Source organism: Rhinolophus ferrumequinum, chromosome 3, assembly GCF_004115265.2.
Source record: "Rhinolophus ferrumequinum isolate MPI-CBG mRhiFer1 chromosome 3, mRhiFer1_v1.p, whole genome shotgun sequence".
Taxonomy (NCBI): domain Eukaryota; kingdom Metazoa; phylum Chordata; class Mammalia; order Chiroptera; family Rhinolophidae; genus Rhinolophus; species Rhinolophus ferrumequinum.
In genome coordinates, this window is record NC_046286.1 from 52,006,405 (window position 1) to 52,026,145 (window position 19,741).

The 19,741-nt window shown below is 38.8% G+C and overlaps 1 protein-coding gene across 1 annotated transcript; it reads right to left on the reverse strand.

Annotated features, from left to right (window-relative positions):
- Window positions 1-7,559: 7,559 nt before the first annotated feature.
- Window positions 7,560-13,909, reverse strand: NDUFAF4 (NADH:ubiquinone oxidoreductase complex assembly factor 4). Its single transcript, XM_033103639.1, has 3 exons — window positions 13,461-13,909; window positions 12,842-12,936; window positions 7,560-9,605 (listed from the first exon to the last, which is right to left on the reverse strand). Exons 1-3 carry the CDS (start codon window positions 13,594-13,596, stop codon window positions 9,321-9,323), a joined length of 516 nt encoding a protein of 171 aa, XP_032959530.1. The 5' UTR covers window positions 13,597-13,909; the 3' UTR covers window positions 7,560-9,320.
- Window positions 13,910-19,741: the final 5,832 nt, after the last annotated feature.

Consider the following 19,741-nt stretch of genomic DNA (forward strand, 5'->3'; position numbering starts at 1 on the left):
TCTCGATCTCACCTCTAAGCCTTGACATCCTTGCTCGCTCTTGGTATACCAAACATGCATCCATGGTAAACGTTTCTCTCTCCTTTGATGTCCAGCCCGGTAACCACTTCCCCCGTAAGATTCATTGTGGTATATCACTGCCCTTTGCAATTTATTTTTCTGGAAATCTTTGCTGTAGGCAGTGGTCATATTTGTTTCTAGCCTCAAAGAGTCTTGCTAGGCACTGAGCCTTACGAGTAGACTACAGGTGTGGTGATGGTGAAGGAGCCCACTGCCACTGTGGTCAGACCTGGACATTGGAGAGGAAATGCAGCTGGGATGGGCCCTCCCTCATGGACTTGCAACGTGACAGGTCAAACAAGTACTCAGCACTTTAATATTCAGCTTTCTCACCTGTCAATTCGGGATAATAAAAGAAGTCACCACATAAGCAATTGTAAGGATAAAATGAAATAAAGAATGCAAAGAACTTACCAAGTAAACACTAATAAACACTGTAAGTACGGGTCACGGCAACATCATTATCACCATTATCATCATAAACTCAATGCTTCCTAGTACTCTACACAGGCACGAAAGGTTTTACTTTGAGCTTTCCCACAGATTATTCATTTCATAAAAATTTACCATCATTGGAGTTAGATGGAAATCTCTTCCAAATCAAGCGGACAAAAGTGGAAACTGCACTAATGACATTATTTTTAAAGGAGTTCAGTCTTATCCTTGGTAATTTCACAGGACAGACAAAGATGTGTAAACATACACATCTTTCGAAACAGAAGTCCAGTTGGGGAAAAAAGAAATAATCATGCATTTGTAATTAGCATAATCTCCTCAAATACAGAGCAATACACTATGTCTTTAAAGTAATTATGGGTTTTAAAAGGAATTTATTCCCCACAACAGTTAAATGTGTTCCCAATACTTGTCTAAAACGAATAGTTTGCTTTGCAAACTAGTATTTACTTTTTTCTTAGAGATTACTTTTATTCAAATGGTCTGCTTCTGTCTAGTACTGTCAAATTATAAAATCCCAAGCGATGGAGTCTGACTGTATTATACTACATATCAAGTTAAATAATTAAGAATTAATCTTCTCTCCAATGTTTTATATCTCACACTATCTTTCATAAGTTATCACAAATCAAGTTTGAGACTCCTCTTAAATTAATACCCTTTTATAGAATTTTCTTTCCTTTTAATTGATTAAACTCTTAGTGATACCACTCTATTTTATACTCATAAACTACCATAAATTCTGGAAAAAAAATTCAAAATTGTAATAAAGGTTTATAAATCTGGGGGCAAACCTGAAGTAGAGAGGATTTAAATTTACAAAGCTACAAAGAAAATAGCATAAAACAAGAATTTCCATAGACCCAGAAACCAATTCTTTTAAATCACTATCACAGTTAGATTAGGCAGATGTATTAAAAAATGGTACATTGCTTTGATGTGGTTTTTGCTTTATTCTAAAGATTGTGAAGATCATTTATTTCTTGTTATCTTGATAGATTCTCACAGCCAAATGAATAGGGGGGAAACTGCCCTGGTAGGGGAATGGAATTGACAATGTTTAAGTAACTTCCCAGGAGGTGGGGGAAGCTGATACTTGAATGCAGGTGTGCCTTGCTAATATGCTGTATAACTTCTAATTCACTTAGGAAAAATTATCACAGGTATTACATATGGATTGCAAATATGTTCAAAGCACTAGAATACCACTAGAAGCCTTAAACCTGAAACTAGACCTACTACTAACTTTATTTCTGAAAACAAAAGAGAGACTCTAAAATCTTGCAGTATTTCCAGGTCATCTTTAGCAAATTAAGTGGTATTACAAGGCAGGCGTAACATCGCATGGGGAATTGGAAAACAGGAGCCTGAGTTCTAGACTCTGCTTTTAATTATTTGACTTTAGACTTCATACTGAACCTGCAAAATGAAGGCGTTTGACCCTGACTAAGGTGCTATCCAATGCTGTAGGATACTTCAGTGTGCAGAAGTCCCAATTGTCATTAGTAGAAATTAGTAGTCCTAAACTGCACCATTAACCAACTTGAACTTATGTAAATGCAAAAAGCACCAAGATCAAACTACGTCCTTAAAAAATAATTACATGCAGCTAAAATCTGACACTGGTCGGTGTTATGGGTTGAATTGTGTGCCCAAAAATCATATGTTGGAGTCCTAACCCCAGTACCTCAGATTGTGACTGTATTTGGAGATAGGGCCTTGAAAAAGGTAAGTTAAGGTTAAGTGAGCTCATTAGGGTGGAGCCCTAATCCAATATGACTGATGTCCTCATAAGAAGAGATTAGGACATACATACAGACAGAGGGAAGACCGTGTGAAGACACGGGGAGAAGACAGCTATCTTCAAGCCAAGGAGAGAGGCCTCAGAAGAAATCGCCCTGCTGACACCTTGATTTCAGACTTCTAAACTCCAGAACTGTGAGAAAATAATTTTCGGTTGTTTAAACCACCAAGTCTGTGGTACAGGGTTACGGCAGCCTTAGCAAACTAATACTGCTGGCTTTTCCATAGCAGCTATATAATCAAATGCTTCTAATGCATATAAATACTAGGTGTAAAAGGGACATTACGGGGCTGATAAAACATGACTATCTGAAACTCTGCCAGAGGTCACACCTTCTCCATAAACAGCAAACAGATCTCTCTCAGGATAGTGCCCTCCGCACAAAAGCCTGACAATGTCACAGTGCCCGTCTCAGCCTGTAACTGCACCAGCACAGCAGCGCTCTGCAAAGAGAAATGGAAACAGTATCTACCAGCATAAGAAAATCAAAACCACACAAAAGGCCAGTACTTTCAATAGCCTCTCAAGAAACGGGAAAGTGTGTTCACAGGGAGTGGAAGAACTTCTGCATGCACACTCACCAAATACACCAGCCATATAGAGGGAGTGGCTCTTGGGACCTTAACTCTTTGATAAACTAATTACATTTACATGATTTCCCCCCTTAAATGGCAGCTTCATTCTCCTTGGGACAATAGCGTTAATTAAGACAAATAAACCCTTCTCAGGAGGGCTCTAGTCTCTTCGTTCTTTGAGTTCCCATTGTAGTGTTTATACTTTTAGGACACTTAAATTCTGCCCTATAGTGGGGTAATTTGTACGTTTCTCTTATCCCAACAGGAAGCAAGGATTATATTTATTCCTTATCATAACTCTCACGTGTGGACCTAGCTCAGAGATTGGCACTCAATTAATACTCAGTAATATTCACTAAACAGAATTGAATTAAATTGCCATTCAATAAATCACTGAAGTGTTAGTTTAAATTTTTGGTCATAAGTAAATACATACCTCAGTTAGGAAGGCCAGAGTTCACATTGAAAAACTCATGAGAGATTAAGTTTGGAGAAATTAAGCAGGCATGGAACTTGGATATTATCGTGGGGGTGATGAGGTGAATTTAAACAGAGGAGCAACAGTTTCATGTTTCCTTTTTTTTTTTTTTTTTTTTTTTTTTTTTTAGGAAAAATTAATCTGGATGCCAGGTGAAAAATAAATTACAGTCAAGATTGTGGCAGGAAGCTGAGGGTGGGATGGATGAGTTAGAGAGCAATCAGAGATGTCTGAATTTTGCAGTCTTTGTAACTGGGAGACTAGTGAAATCACTGTCAAACCAACCAACCAACCAACATCCAGGAAAGTGATGATGGCAACTTGAATTAAAAAAAAAAAATGTACTGAGGTATCAAGCATAATAAAGTATGTACAGTGCTTTATTTTGAAATGAAAACAGCCTGATGCATTTGTGCATACGTGTATACTAACGCGATGTCTACCCTGCTCAAGACAGAGAACACTTCCAGTACCTCTCATGCCCCTTCCTAACCAATAGCATATTAATTACAAGGCAAAAATAGTTTTTTTACAGAGAAAATACGGGATGCCATCTTAACCAAGCCATGAAAGTTAACATCATCAACATGACAAAAATTGACATCATGCGTTTCCTGATATGATGCATTGCAAAGGGCGAAGATGGAAACAAAATCTTTGACACTTTTCACATAGGGAGGTGTGGCCTGTGTCCCCTCGCCTTCAAGGCAGGCTCTGTGACTGATCTGACAAACAGAAAAAAGAAGTGATGCTCTGACAATTTCTAACAGTTCTACTTTATTTGACCTGAAACATTTGCTTTTGGAACTCAGCCAGTCACCATGCTAGGTAGAGCCCAGGTCACGTGGAAAGCTTACCTACAAGATACTCTGATCCAGTTTTAGCTGAACTCTCAGCTAACAACCAGCACTCGACTACCTGCTATAGGAATGGGCCAACTTGGATGTCCAGCCCAGGTTAGCCTTCAAATGACACCAACCCCAGTCACAACTACGTGAGAGAGCCCAAGGGAAACCCGCCTTGCTGAGATTTCCAACAATCTGCAAAACCATGAGAGATCATAATGAATAGTTGTTTTAAGTTGCTGGGTTTTGAGATGGTTTGTTATGGAGCAAAAGATAACTGTAATAGCAGCTAACATGGTACAACTGTAAGCTCCATGAGACTGTTATTTTTCCTGCTGTATCCCCAGCTTCTAGAATAGTGCCTCATAGATCAGTAAATATTTGTGGTGAATGAATGAATAGCAATATTATTATTGATTTGAGGAAATGACTGGAAAGCCACTTCTTTTAAAAACTATTAAGCAAAGTTTAAATGTTTGCCTTCTTTTTCCTTAAATTACTTGAGCAAGCACAGAAAGTTTTAAAAAATCATGCTATTAATTTTGTATCTACAATCAGAAGTGGGTCACACATTTGACCTACCTAAAAGTGGGTCTCTGAAAAAATAGAATGTGGCAACCTAAATATTTAAAGGCCTTGTGAAGGATGTCATTGTGAGGCTTTAGAATCTCTTACATCCGGTCCTTTTAAAATATTTTACCTTTTGCTATTCCTCCACAAGCACCAGGGCCAGCAACAAAGGTAACAAAAGAATAACCTAAAAGGAGAAAAGGTACTCATTTGATTTGGTGATATTGTGGTATTCCCGAGATGTTTGGAAAACAAAAAATACTTTCCTCCTTCCTTCCATTCTCTCTCCCTCTCCCCCCCTTTCTCTTTCTCTGTCTTCCTCTCTCTCCTTCTTTCCTTCTACAAGACAAATTTTAAGTGGTTTTTCCATTTCCAAGTTCCTTATCTGAGCCAATGGTATCATTTGTGGACCAGCACCAGGAACAGAAAGGCAGATATAGAAATTATTGGATAATGAATGGATAATGGCCTAAGGAGCTATAGAGTATTTTAATAGAGTAGCGTATTCTATGCAAGGGTTTCCCTACACTAATAATAATCTTAATAATAAATAGGAGCCCATTTGTATTGCTTCTTATATGGATAATTAAAAAGCAGCATCCATTTAAGTACTCACCAACCCAAAGGAAGATATGTAAAATCATAATGCCATGTATTTTTAAAAAGTAAAATAAAATTTAAATGCCACACAAAAACATATTTTTATGCAATAAGCATCACTGAAAAATGAAATTATAGATAATTCTAAAATAAAAGTAATAATCCTCATTATATAGTTCAAATTACTGGGTGATTTGTCTTATGCATACCTTGAAATGCAGGAAGACATTTAAAAAGTATTTGGCTATGACATTTCCCATACATAGTGTTACAAGGTATACTAACATAGCAGAATTGCTTAAAATCATTCTCTAAATAGAATTGTTACTACTAAACATATATATTAAATTTAATGAATAATTATCCTTCTGGAATAAGAAAAAGGCCTAAGGCTTATTTTAGTAATATTGTTTTTTTGTTTTGTTTTGTGTTTTTTCCCTCAGTGGACCCTTCTATTTCCAGAGGTGGATGTCAGCAATCCTACACATAAATCTTTATTTTATTTGCTTTGGAGCCATAAGTAGAGTTCATTGTCAGTCAGGAGGCATTCCGTGGCTTTTCTTTTTCAAACTTAGACCACCTTTCCAAAGGTTACATTCTCTCAGGCAACCAAGAAATTTTCCCACTTATCAAGACTGTGATCTATTTCATCTCAGGGATTACTTCTCAACTCCCAGGTACTGGCTTATCCCATTCTGACTAAAATTTTATCCCCAAATTATTCATCTTTATAATGACTTACTGTTGCCTTTTTCCTCACAGGAATCAATTTTGGTATTACCTACTATACACTTCACATTAATTCATTAAACATTTCAGAACTTCATCTCTGTTCGGGTGCCTGTTCTTCTAACTCGCGAGCCCTTCTTCAGTTCTACTCACACGTGCTCCCAACAGTTCTTATATTGTTGGAGCAGTGACAATGGCAAAGAAAGGCCATGAAACTAATGTGCTGAATGTAAAACTTTGGTTTCTATATAGGGGTTCAGATATAAATGCTTCCGATATTTCGTCATTTCTCCTAACAAGTATTCCTAAAGCAGAAGAAATGGAGTATCCAGATAAACAAATGGATACACATTCCTTCTCTCAAACTACGCGTACTTAATGGTGGGTCTGTCAGGACAAGTAACTATCAAGCAATGAGTGATGGCTATTTAAGATGCATAAAACCATTTTAATCCTATGTACATGTTCATTGCTTATGTATTTTCAATTTGTACCCAACAGTCTGTCTTTAAGCACAGCCACAGTTCAAGGTGCTTTGAGCTTCTTCAGTTCAACTCCTCCAGGTATGGGTCCAGAAGCTTCCTCATCACACCACCAACTGTCCAGGGCCCTATCCTCCTTTCCTTGGGTCTGTGAGGGTGTGGAGGCGATGTCCAGACACATGCATTAGTTGGGGCCAATCAAAGCCCTCTGGCACAGAGAGTGGTCATTCCTGAGCAGTTAATAAGATGCTAAGTGTTGATGAAATGGAGCTAAGAGGGTTGCGCCCCGGTCCCAGGTGGCCTTCAAGACCTCCTCCAGTAGTCCCTTTTGTGGTTAGGATGACCAGACCTCCTAGTTCGTCCAAGACATTCCACTTTCTTCCTACTGTCCCTATTATCCTAATTGGTGCCCTTTTCACTCTCAAGTGTCCCAATTTAATAAATTATAATAAATTATAATAAATTATACGGTGACTCTATTTATGGTAGAACTTTGCCAAATCCACCCACATAGGCAGATTTTTTTAATATCAGCTCCCTGGATCCGAGTTCTCCTTCCCACCTATGATCAACCTCCCTCCCTCCTCTCCTGACCCTGCTAACCCTACTAGGGTTTAAATCCAGGTTCCAACACTTATGAGGTAATCTTTGAAGCCACTTTAGATCTCCATGCTTCAATTTTCCCTGTAAAATATAGTTAACAGTACTTGTCCTACCTGTGGTAAATATTAAGCAAACTAATACATGTAAAACACCTAGATCAGTGCCTAGTAATTGCTTTTAAGATGTTAGTAATTATTACCTGTTTTACAGTTGACGACATTCAAGGTCACATGGCTAGTAGTGATGTGATCTATACCCAGGTTTTCTGAGTCTAATACCACGTTTTCTGTCACAACTCTACCACCGAAGTGCTCTCCTATATATAATAAACAGTAACAGGCCAATGAATAACACGGGAAGTGCTTTATTATGTGACACTACAAAACAGCCATATTTACAGTTGCCTAACCACAGTATTGATATGAACAGGGAACATGGCTCAGAAATAGCAGTATTATTGATTCAAGTATTGATACTTATCTGATAGTTTTGATGATTTACCCGAGTTTTACAATGTCATTTTATATTGAGTTGTTTTCTTTGAAAGAACTGTTTTAAACTAAACTTGGTATATTCACATAGAAACTAAATTTGAAAATCAGCTTAAAAATTTCAATCTCAGTCAGTATCTTTCTTCTTTGTATTACACATGCCTCATTTCATGTTCATGCTGACTTCCTCAGCCTCTTCCATACCATTTCCAGGGGACTCCCTGGGTAATGAATCTCTCTCTTTCCTCAGAGACACTGATTAACTTGGAATTTTTCTTACCACCCCCAATATTCCTACAACTCATACCTTCTGCTCTTTTGAGATATGCTTCTTATTGGCACGGCAGACAAAACAGAACACTAGGATTCTGGAAACCTAAACTCTGGGCCTGGCTATGTCACAAAGTACAGGTAATCTTAAATAGGTCATGAAACTTCCCCAGGCCTCTGTTCTCAACGGCAAAAAGTCGTATTTGTTCAGTCCTTTATTATCTTATCTTCACAGTAACCCTTAGATTTAAATAAGGCAGCATTAGAATCATTTACAGAGGAAATTCAATCTCTACGAAGTGACACAATCCACCCAAGATCTCACAGGTAGTTATACGACAGAGCTAAACTTACACAATCTTGCTCAAGACCTTAGTACTGGTATACATTGTGCTCCAAGTTTGTTAAATGAATGACGCAGCAATTTCCCAGGTCCCTTCCAGTGATCACATTTTATACTTCCACTAGCTGTTTGTTCTCTCTTCTTTCAACCAGCATTTCATTAGCAAATATATTTGGTCATCCAGTTTCATTTATCATGGTTCTTTGATTTAACCATTCTTTAACATTTTCTTATATTTCTATATTAAGTCCAGAGGACAGTTATTTTTTTCAGCTAGTTCCCACTACTGCCTGCCTCTCTGAAAGCTTTTGAACTTATCTGTTTGTCAAAGCAGCGATTGCTAAAATTTTACACACACCAATTCCTTTTCATAGTTTTGAAAAGTTATTTCATATGTAAAACCAGTTCAAAACAAAAACAAAGCCCTCATTAATTCTCATTCCTTTTAGTAGTAAAAATGCCTTTTCTGTTGATCTTTGTGTCGTCTCCTGTCTGCCTTTCATTGCTGTTATACTGTTATTCTACCTCACTGTCAAGCCTCCGTTTCCCTAACAAGAAAATGTCAGTCTTAAGAGTCAGCAAAGCTCTTACTTTCACTACTCCATAGGAAGAATAAACTATCCACCTAACTTGGAAAGTGAAGCTTTCAATGTTAAATGAGGAATTCAGGACATTTTCCAAGAGGCCATATGACCAATTTAAAAGCCAATGATATGATGTGCCTAAAATAACCCATTAACTTTTTTTTATTTGTAATAAATTGATACATGTGTTATTTGGTCATGCTGATACTACATATGAACACATGCCTAAACCCAATTAAAGTTTAAAAGAAAACAAAATGTATTCTAAAGTCAGTCCTGAAAATTTAGCAGAGCTTAATAAATAGTATGCCCTCACAAGAAGGGAACTTTAAACATTCAGTAATCTATATAATTTAATATGTTAAAAATGAGAAAACAAACGGCATGGGAACAGGGAGTACATATGGAAAAAGTAACTTCAAGATTTCCTTCATTTTGATTGTATTGCTTTCTTGTCTTCAGGAGGGAAAATTTTGACTTCAAAGGTTACAAAATATTTAAGAAGGGAATTTACATCTTTCTGTTCTAGATGGTATTCTTTTGCTATTTTCTCAGCAGTCCATGTTTCCGGATAAAGTTTATGATTATTGAGAAGTGTTAATGCCTCTACAACGGAAATTTTGCCTTTGGGAATGTTCTCAATATTCATGTCAAAGTGATTGCCCTTCGGCAGTCTGTACTCCTTTGGCTCCGGAGGCGGTCCAGCATCTTTTACCTAGGATCAAAAGACAAAAACAAACAAAACGCCTTGTAAGATGAGAAGATCTGACATCTACATTCACACTTCTCAAATCTCCCCTATTCTTCTTCAAATACTATACGTGCTTCTTCAAACTACTTTCTCATTATAATGAACCATAGTTCCATGGCACTTTTGCCACATCACCGTTTCATAACTGTGGCTCAATCATCATGAAGAAATTCAGGTAGTTCTAGAAAATAACACTCGAATGTATACCATCCACTCGTCACATTATTTCACGTATATTAAAAGAACAATGAATTGATTAAAAACTGCTTTAGAAGGGCAGGACTCTAATGCTACCTTAACAGTTTACTTGGTAATCTCTATTGTTTCCTGGTTTTGTTTTCCAATGCCTCCAAACACTCTGAATGAATTTAAATATTGCTAGAGATCTTGCCTCTTCAGAGAACATAAACTAATATTTCTAATACTTCAACAAATACAAATAAAACAATCGATGCACATCCACCTGTCCCACCCAAGCTGAATCCTAGCATTTGTGCTCTGTATTTCATTCCTGTTACCTAGTTATGCCAATCATTCATTCCCTTTTCCTTTCAACTACACCCTGCCTACTGCTGCTATTTGGTCAAAATACAAAAACACTGTAGTCACCACCTTTAAAAAACACACACCATACCCAAAACCAACACTTCCGTTATGACTAGTTTCCTTCTTTTAAGTTAAGCTTTAAAAGAAAATGATCTTTTGATCTGGATGTGATATCTCATCCAGAGGATTATATCTCAACCCAGAGGACATTTTTCAGGCTTTATCTGAACTCACTACAGCATCTGATGCTGAGGACCACACTCCAACATACCTTTAATTATGTTTCCCTTTGGTTTCCATGCCATCCCTCTCCGAGTTTTCCCTGTCTCTCCAGTGATTTCTTCTTTGTTTTCTTTGTGGACTCTTTCCCTCAGTTGCCCCTTAAATACTAATGTGCCCCAAGTTCTGGCCCAGGCCCTCTTCTCACTCTATAAATTTCCTAAGTAATCCCACGTATTACCGAAACTTCCATTACTACCTATATCTTAATTACTTTCAAACCTCATTTCAAACCTAGAGACTTTCAGACCCCTTTCTCCTGACTTCCAGACCCCAATTCCCAAATGCCAAATAGGCATCTCTGCTTGGGTAATTTACAAGCACTTCAAAATCAACATGTCTAAAACTCAACTTATCCCTTTCCTCTGAAAACCCAATTCTATCCCCATATTCCCTATCTCAGTAACTAACACCACCCACTTCCCATACCCCATTGCAAAACTCAAAGCTTCTCTGATACCATGTTATACCTGACATCTCCCTCTCCCCCTCACTCATTACATCCAACCAATTACCAAATCCGATCAATACTGCCTCCAAAGTCCCTCTGAAAGCCATTTACTTCTCTCCCAGTCACTAAATCAATTCCCTATTATGAAACAAATCTAACATCACTTTCCCACATGAAACTCAATAACTTCCCATTATCATAAGGATAAAACCCAAATTCCTTAGCAAGACAAGTAAGGACCTTCAGATCACCCCCATCGGCCTCACTTCTCCCAAACTCATCCCTTACACTTTCCCCTAACTGTTGCTGAACGCTAACCATTCTCCAAAGGTGTCACATATTCTCCTACCTTTGCATTGTAACTTAGGCCTGAAACACTTTCCCAACTTCTTCACTTTCCAAAACACAAAGCTCCTCTTATCTTCCTATTCCCAGGAAGATCCTCCTTCCACTCCATAGACAGTTTTATTAAGATTTCCCTTCTGATTAATTCAACAATTCTCTCTTGATTAAAACAAACAAACAAACTCTTAGCAAATTGGAAATTGAAGAAAATGTCCCAAATGTGATAAAAGTATTTTTAATCAGCAACCATATCGTTTTATTATAATTAATGCTGAAACATCAGAAGCATCCTATGTAAGGAAATTACAGGATAGAATATCAACTTTCACTGTTATGCTAATACTATAGACAACACAGTAAAAATTAGGTATAAATATTAGAAAGTAAGAAAACAATGTAATTCTATGCCAATGATATGAGAATATCTTTAGAAAAATGAGAGAATGAACTGAAAAACTAATAAATAACCTAGCAATGTGAGTAGCTACAATACAAAAGTCACACACTTTCTGACATATTAGCAATAAATAGTTAAAAACTCAGGGTGAAAGAGATCCCATAGCAACAACCTTCCCTCTATCTCCCAAAAATTCAATAATACAAAGAAGTTAATTCTCCTCAAATTAATCTATAAATTCCAATTCAGCTACACTCAAAATCCAAACAGGACATTATTAAAGAACCTGACAATTTGCCTCAAGTTCATCTGGGGGAAAAAAAATGTGTCACAAGAGCCAAGAAACTTTTGAAAAGAAACAGAGGAGGCAGTAACAGATATCAACACACATTATAAAGTTCTATTAATTAACATAGTGTGATTCTAATGTAGAAATAGAAAGATAAATAAACAGAACCAATAAATCCATAATCAGAAACCATCCCTGATCCTCCAAATCTCAAACAGGGCCCCCAGATACACTCGCGTGCCTGTACTTCTCCTCCATAGACCTGTGAGTAATCGTGTACTTATGATTGCTCATCTGTTTAATGCCTGTCCCTCACAATACTATAAGCCGTGTGACAGCAAGGACTTAGGTCTGTTTTGATTATCACTACGTATAAAACACTTCTGCCAGGCATTTATAGATGGATTTAAATATAAGTTCCCATTCACAAAGTATTCTGTAATCTTGCTCCTTTTACATATCGTATCTGAACATATCCTTAAAAAACAAAAACGAAAAAACCCAAATACAACACTAAAGGAATCCCTGAGATTAGAACATACCTCAATTCAATGACGGGCGAGAAAATAGTATCAAAGCTCCCCTTCCGTAATTTAAATGGCAACCACTAGAAGTACCTTACCAAGTCCTACAAATTCTTAAATAACATCAAATACTTCACACAGTTGCATTCAATCAATACTTAAACGAGTCTGTTAGAATTTCAGTAAATAACCAATGAACCAAGGCATGTGTGTCTTGCTCACATCACTGTATTCTGGTTACAACTACACTGACGTTTTTACACTTGCAGGGCATCTCACTCTTTTACTATTTGCCACACTTTTCTTGACCATTTTCCTGGAGCCCCCAAAAGTTAAATTATTTATTTTCTTAATTAAAGTACACATTACCTGCACGGGATCTTTGGAATCAACATATACGTCTTTTAGTAATGACAGCAGTTTGTCATCTTTTCTAACAATGTCTCCCTTAATATCTGGATGAGCTAAGGAAAGAAAAAGAATGTCACAATATTAAAACCAACGAAAATTCTTCTACGATCCTAAACAATTAATACACGATACTTTTACGTTTTAAACAAACTATCGTTTGGGCAGTACGGAAAATATTTCACAGTAAATCAAAATACGGATTCAGGCTCGGCCTCCACCGTTCTGTGCAGACACCTAAAGAAACCTTCCGCTGCACACGATCCCTTCTCATTCTGATTCCCTCGATCAAGCAGCTAAGCGTTAAAGGCAAAAAGCCGGCTTGAACCGGACGGCAAGGGCACAGGTCTTCATCTCTGGGACTACCGAGAAAGCAGAGCCGCCGACTCCATGGCGAGCGCTAGGGGACGGGCTCAATGTCACCGGCCTGGTGGCTCCACCGTCCCGCGCTCGGCGGACCGAGCCCCTGCGGCCGACCCGCGTCACCCCGACCACGGCACCGACGTCCGCCGGCGGGGAACTGCCGAGCCGGCCCCGAGATCCCGCTCGCCCGGCCCCGACGCGCCCTCGCACCACTCACAGTTCATTTGCTCTCGCAGGAGGCTCTTGGTGGAGGGGTGCCTGGGAGCGGGGGAGGGCTTCATCTTGCTGATTTCCCGTTCCGCCCGGTTCTCTAGGTTGAAGTTCCTGATTGCGCGAGCCACCGAGGCCCCCATCTCCTCACAACATGATGCCCTCAGTTAACAACGCACGTGGGAAAATAGCCGTGTGGGCCACCTCCGTAACGAACCGAGCATGCGCACGCCTGGGGTCGAGCGGGTCGCGCGCCGGAAAGCAGGCGCTAAATGCGCGCCGTTTGCCCCCTACCGGTCGGGAGGGCACACGCCGCATCTCCGCCCAGACTGTATCCGAGGGCGTCCTGCCTCCGGGTCCAGCGACGAGTTCTTGCCTGCGGTTACTGCCGGGGGAGGTAGGGTGGCTCAGGGCTCAAATCCAAGGATGGTGTCACCTCTGGAGACTCATTGAGTCAGCAGGGGAGCTTTAAAAGAGTTACCTGCCATGCAGACTTTCTGATTTAATTCCTCTGGAGTGAGGCCCTGCATTGGTTCAGGCTTCCCACGTGATTCCAAAGTTGCAGGCTGAGTAGGGAAAAGTCGTAAAGGAAACTGACCTTGAAGTCCTTTCACGGGTCCATGCAGCGAAAGAGGAAGCCAATAAAAATGGAATTGCATCAGGATAAATGAAGGTCCGAAAATTGCTCTTTCCTGCTCTTGTGAAAGGAACGCAACGAAATGTATTCATTCTCGATGAATATTTGTTCTCTGTCACTCTGTTATTTAAATGCCCCTTATTTTCTTGTCCCCTCTCCTGCTTCATTTCTGAGCCACGGTGTTCCCTTTTTCCTAGATCTTTTACATCCCGCTGTCATAACTCATTTGACCTAATTTTATCGATTTTAGTTATGCTGCCCTTTCCTTTCTCTTTGTTTTTGGTACTAATTTGTGTTATTTCTTCACACTATTAAGTACTAAATCACCGCGTCATTCCCGTTTTTCCTGCCTTCCTCATTCCTTTTAAGCGAGGGAGCGGAGCCCTCCATATAACTTAATGAAAGGAATAGCCAATATGACATTAAAAAAACAAACCAAAAATACCGAGTTGTTCTCTCTTTTTTTCTCTTATTGTTCTCCACCCCTCTCCCCCAATTCTGAATGGATTACTGTGTTTCTGATTTTATTTAAGATTCTTTAGAAATATTGTCATTAATCCATGATACCAGGAAGTAGCAGGGTTTCCAAAGTTACAATATTTTTCACAGACTGGCTGCAAATCGGTTTTTAGTGTTCCCAGATCTGCTTAGCAAAATGAAGTTGGTTGTTTGTTTTTAATTAATTAAAAGCAAGTACAGAGTCCATGTAAAGATAATCAAAGTAACACATTTTTTAAAAGAATCAAAGTAAAGAAAGGGCAGTTTTATTTAAAGAAAACTAATATAATTAGTAAATATATTTAATCACAGCAAAAGTATTACAAGGAGAGTTGCTTCCACCGTTGATTATCTGAAACGTTTTTACTGGGCTAGTTATTTGGATTTTACAGAGGCTAAAACCAGTGTTCTCTGGTAGAGTTAGTTGGGAAGTTATCCTGAAGGTGGCAGGCTACTCCAAGATTTCCATCTGAGACAGACATGCTCCTAACTTGGTGCTTTTTCAGCTAAGTATTCATGTTTCCACAGGTGCCAAGAAATTTTCATCTGCCTCATTATGTCTGTGAGCTTCAAAAATTGTGGTAATAATTCCACTCACTGCCTATTAAAATACTTTGAAAGTGAAAAATTCATTCTCATAGATATTCCACCACACTTCTGGCAGCATGAAAAAGTAATGTTAGATAGAAGTTACAGGAAATGTAGGTTGCTGTGGGGATTACTGCATGAAAGAATTCCTTGGATTCCCACATTTAGGTAGAGTTTGGATTCCATATTTATGGAACATCCAACCGGTGCCAGCTGCTTTGCCTGGTCCTGCCTGGTGCTGCGCAAGCCTGCAAAGAACAGAACAGAAGGCAACATACTCCACCAGAAATACACAATTGGCCATCACCCCTTGGGAATCATCATGGAACTAAACCCTGAACCACAAATGCATAATTCTAGCTCCTCTTGTCAAAGCATGTGAATTAACAGGAAGTCTGAACTCAGAACTCCTGCGCTTATGTTAAGGGTTGAAGTCAGGTCCCCAAGGAAAGTATAACTGGAATGCTGCTCAAAATCAAGCGTCTCTCTGAGCAGAGTGTTTTGGTGGGTACAGATTGCTGAATATCTTACGGTACAAATAAAATAAACCCAGGGTCTTGTCAACACACTAGAATGTAAGTTCTATGAGAAAAGGAAAATTTGCTTTGTTCACGGCTGTCTCCATCCCATTGAACAGTGGTTGATACCCAATAGGAACTAAACAAATGTCAAGTAAGTCAGATAAACCCAAAGACCAGCCCGGCCCCTGAGCTGGAGTCCAGACGCTGAATACCAGCCCCTCCACCAGAAGTGAATCCTTATGACTGTCACTGTTGAACATACTTTCCTCATCTTAAAATTGGGATGATAGTTTTAATTATGTAATGGGTTTCACACCATTTAAAAGATAAAGTGTCTACTACAGTGCCTACCTCAATATGATATTCAGTATTTGTATTGCTTTCTATTTTCCAGAGGAGCAGAGAGAAGTTTGAAAAAGAACCAAAGATATTGTGACACCCTGGTCTATAGCTGAATGAAAAGGATAAAATACTTAAATATCTGAAAGTAAAGTAAGACCCATGTTCTTTAAGAATTTAATTTAAAAATAAGTATTCCAAATTTGATTTTTATATACTAATTTGTGTGCTCTGCACATGGTGGCATTGCTGGACTCATGAAGGTCAGAATTTGGGTGGGAATTATTAGCTCAGGGGCACAAAATGCCACCTGCTCTTACCTGGCATTGGCAGCAGAAATAGTCCCTAGCCGGTCGCCTCCGTGCTTCCCTCCCTCCTCCATCTTTCTCTCTGTGCCTACACTGTGACCTTTGCACACTCCTTCCCCTGAACATAATTCAACAGCATTCTGTATTCTCCAAAGAATTGCAATCGCTAAACCTAGGTGACTGGTGACTCAAGGAGCCCAGGACAGCCCCTAGAGATTTCACTGACCAAACCCCAGCTACTAGTGGGCAGAGGAGCAGACCGGGGAGGAATGACTCATCCTGGCAGAGAGCGCGAGGGCCTGGACTCCAGCTCAGGAACCAGGAATGAGTGAGAGTTCAAGTGAGGTCATTTACAACGTTCCCAGGCTTGACCAGTTAGTTACACAGTGGTCAGTGTTGTAGGTTTGTGGAATATTTGGGGAACAAAAACCCAAAGTCCCAAACCAAAACAAACTAGGCTTTGGGCAGATCCCGTATTCATATTGAAAGACACCAGGTCTCATAGGTAAGAATTATCAGTCAGCAATTTATACCCAGATGCCTGCTTTGTGGCTACTGCACTCATGACTTTTGTCATTGTATGAGTTTCCTATTAGTGCTAACAAATTACTGCAAAACAGTGCCTCAAAACAGAACAAAATTATTACCTTATATTTCTGGAGGTCAAAAGTCCAAAACAGGTCTTAGGAGGCTAAAATCAAAATGGCTGCAGAATTGTCTTCCTCCTGGAATCTCTAGGAAAAAATTCCTTGGGTTTTGCTTTGTTTTTTTCTGTTAGTTTTGTTTTGTTTTTTGGCTTCTGGAGGTCTGCAACACTTCTTGGCAGCCAGTAATTGTATAGCTTCACTGTCATATCTTCTTTTCTGACTGTGACTCTTCTGTCTCCCTCTTTCCCTTATAATACTCTTGTGATTACATTGGACCTAACATAAATCCAGGATAATCTCCCCATCTCAAGATCCTTAACTTAATCACATCTACAAAATACTTTTTGCAGGTTTTGGGGATAAAGAGGGAAATGTTTTTAGAGGAGCATTATTCTGCCCACCACAGTCATCATCTTGAGAAATTCGTATCTATCAGTGTAGCGATGATATGTAGTAAAATTCAAAGAAAGAACGATGGAGAGAATGCCTACTATTCTTCATTCAGCCCCATGGAGCTTATCTTCCAATGAAACTACCTAATTGTTCAAAGAATAAAACCGTCTTGCTTGGGCAATAGTATTTCAGGCTTTGCCTAGGAGCCATAGTAGCTCACAAGTAAACTGCTGCTACTTCACCAGATCTATGCACTGCACAGGGAGGCAATTCTTCCTATATCCCCAACCTCTCGTCCTCCTGGAGCACCTGTGTCTGAGAAGCCTCAGTGAGCAAGAGTGTGAATGTCCCTTGTATATAAAGCAGCATGACTAGTTTCCCTAATTACGGCATCTTAGACGTCTTAGACCAGAAGCCTACCATTTTTCTTACTCTTCTTCCCTCTCCATCATTTTCCTCTTGGCTTAGAATTTTACAATCACCCACCCATTCCTGTCTTTGTGTTAAGATTGTTTTCCTCTTCTCTGCCTGTATCCACCTTTAAAAGGGAAATACTCCTGGGGAAAGCAAGCCATTTGTGGAAGAGTTTATCAGTTTTCTGAACTCATGGACTGGAAGAAGATAGCTGTCTGAAAACAGGAAGAGAGAGGGGGAAAGTAGAAGCTATTGGGGAAAAATGGGAGATGAGAGAGAGAGGAAAAAAGGAACGAGAGACTAGAGTCAGAGGCAGAAAAGGGCATCTACAGCCCTTTCACGTCTGAGGAGGCTCCTTACCCAGCTCGTCTCCCTACAGCTTCTTCTGTTGACATTCTCCTTGTACAAACTATTTAAAAATAAACATCATTGAAAGAAATAATTATCAAAACCTGTGGAATACAGTCAAAGCAGTATTGGAAGAAAATGTATGTGTGTTTCTGTTAAATACATTTGTTAGAATACTGGAACAATTAAAGGTAAATGAATTTGAATTAGGCATTCATGTCAAAACACGAGAAAAAGTGTATCAAAAGAAATCCGAAAAAAAATGTTTAAAGGATTGAAGATAAATCAGAAATTAATTACATAGAAAAAAACCCCACTTACCGTAGTTCTTTGGAAATATAAAATCTGACAGATCCAAGTAAAAAACAAGGCACAAGTAAAGCCCCTTCGAATATTTTTGGAAAGACATGATCACAAATTTAGAGAGTCTTTTTTTAATTGAAAGAAAATGATATAGACAAGTTTATATACAACTTTAATATATAAACTTGAGTGACTCCTTGAGTGACTTGCTTCTAACCAATAGAATATAGCAAGTGTGAATAGAATAGAATAGAATAGAATAGAATAGAATAGAGCATAGATATAGGACAGAAGACAACATAGAATAGAATGTGGTCACCCTCATGATTATCTTATGTCAGATAAGACTCCGTCTTAGGAGACACGACAGAGTCTCCTACTGGTCTTGATGAAGCAAGCTACCATATTGTTACTGGGTCTTTCAGAGGCCTCTGCAAAGAGGCCACATGGCAAGGAACTTCAGGGCCATTTAGGACATGAGAGCAGCCCCCAGGTGACAGCTACAAGGAAATGGGTATCTGAATCCCACAACCACAAGGAACTGGATTTTGCCAACAGCCACATGAGCCCGCAAAAGGACTTCGCACTCTAGAAATTAATACAGCCCCATCAATACTGTATAATCATTTCAATTGATTCACAAAATATAGTTGCTTAAATTCAACACCCATTACTAATAATAGACTTAACCCGCTAAGAATAGAAGGAAAAGGTCTTCACTTGATAAAGAGTACATATCAACAAATCATAGCAAATACCATATTAAATGGTGAAATGTTAGAATCAGGCCTAGGAAAGCCAGTGCTGTCCACTATTGGCCTTATTCAACCTTTTGCTGAAGGTCCTAGCTAAAAGAACAAGAAGAGGAAGTAAGAATGATTCATTCTTTTGCAAAATCAGTAACTCTGTCTTCCTAGAAAATTTGAGAAAATCATTCAAAGAACTATTAATATTAGAACTTATAAAAGAATTCAATGAACCAGCTGTCCTACATATCAGTTAGAAAGCATAATGGCCCCAAAAAACTTCCATTGATGATGGCCACAAAAACTATTATGCACCTAGAAATAAACTTGAAAAAATTTGCAAAACCCAAATGAAATAAACCACAAAATCTAGGAAAATAGAAAAAGAAACACATGGCTAGATCTACCAGGTTCCTTCATGCAGAGTCAAGAATGTAAAAATGTCAATTCTTTCACAAATTAATCCATAAATTTGATATGCTTTCAATTGAAATTGTAAAGTGAAAAATGACAACAGATACTAAAGTTCATCTGGACGAGAAAATG

Excerpts from the sequence above, each read along its gene's own strand:
- NDUFAF4 (XM_033103639.1), bottom strand. The coding sequence starts at position 13,596 with ATGGGGGCCTCGGTGGCTCGCGCAATCAGGAACTTCAACCTAGAGAAC. Across the intron at positions 12,937-13,460 it reads CCTGCGAGAGCAAATGAACT|CTCATCCAGATATTAAGGGA; the intron begins GTGAGTGGTGCG and ends TTCTTTCCTTAG. Across the intron at positions 9,606-12,841 it reads ATTCCAAAGATCCCGTGCAG|GTAAAAGATGCTGGACCGCC; the intron begins GTAATGTGTACT and ends TTTTGATCCTAG.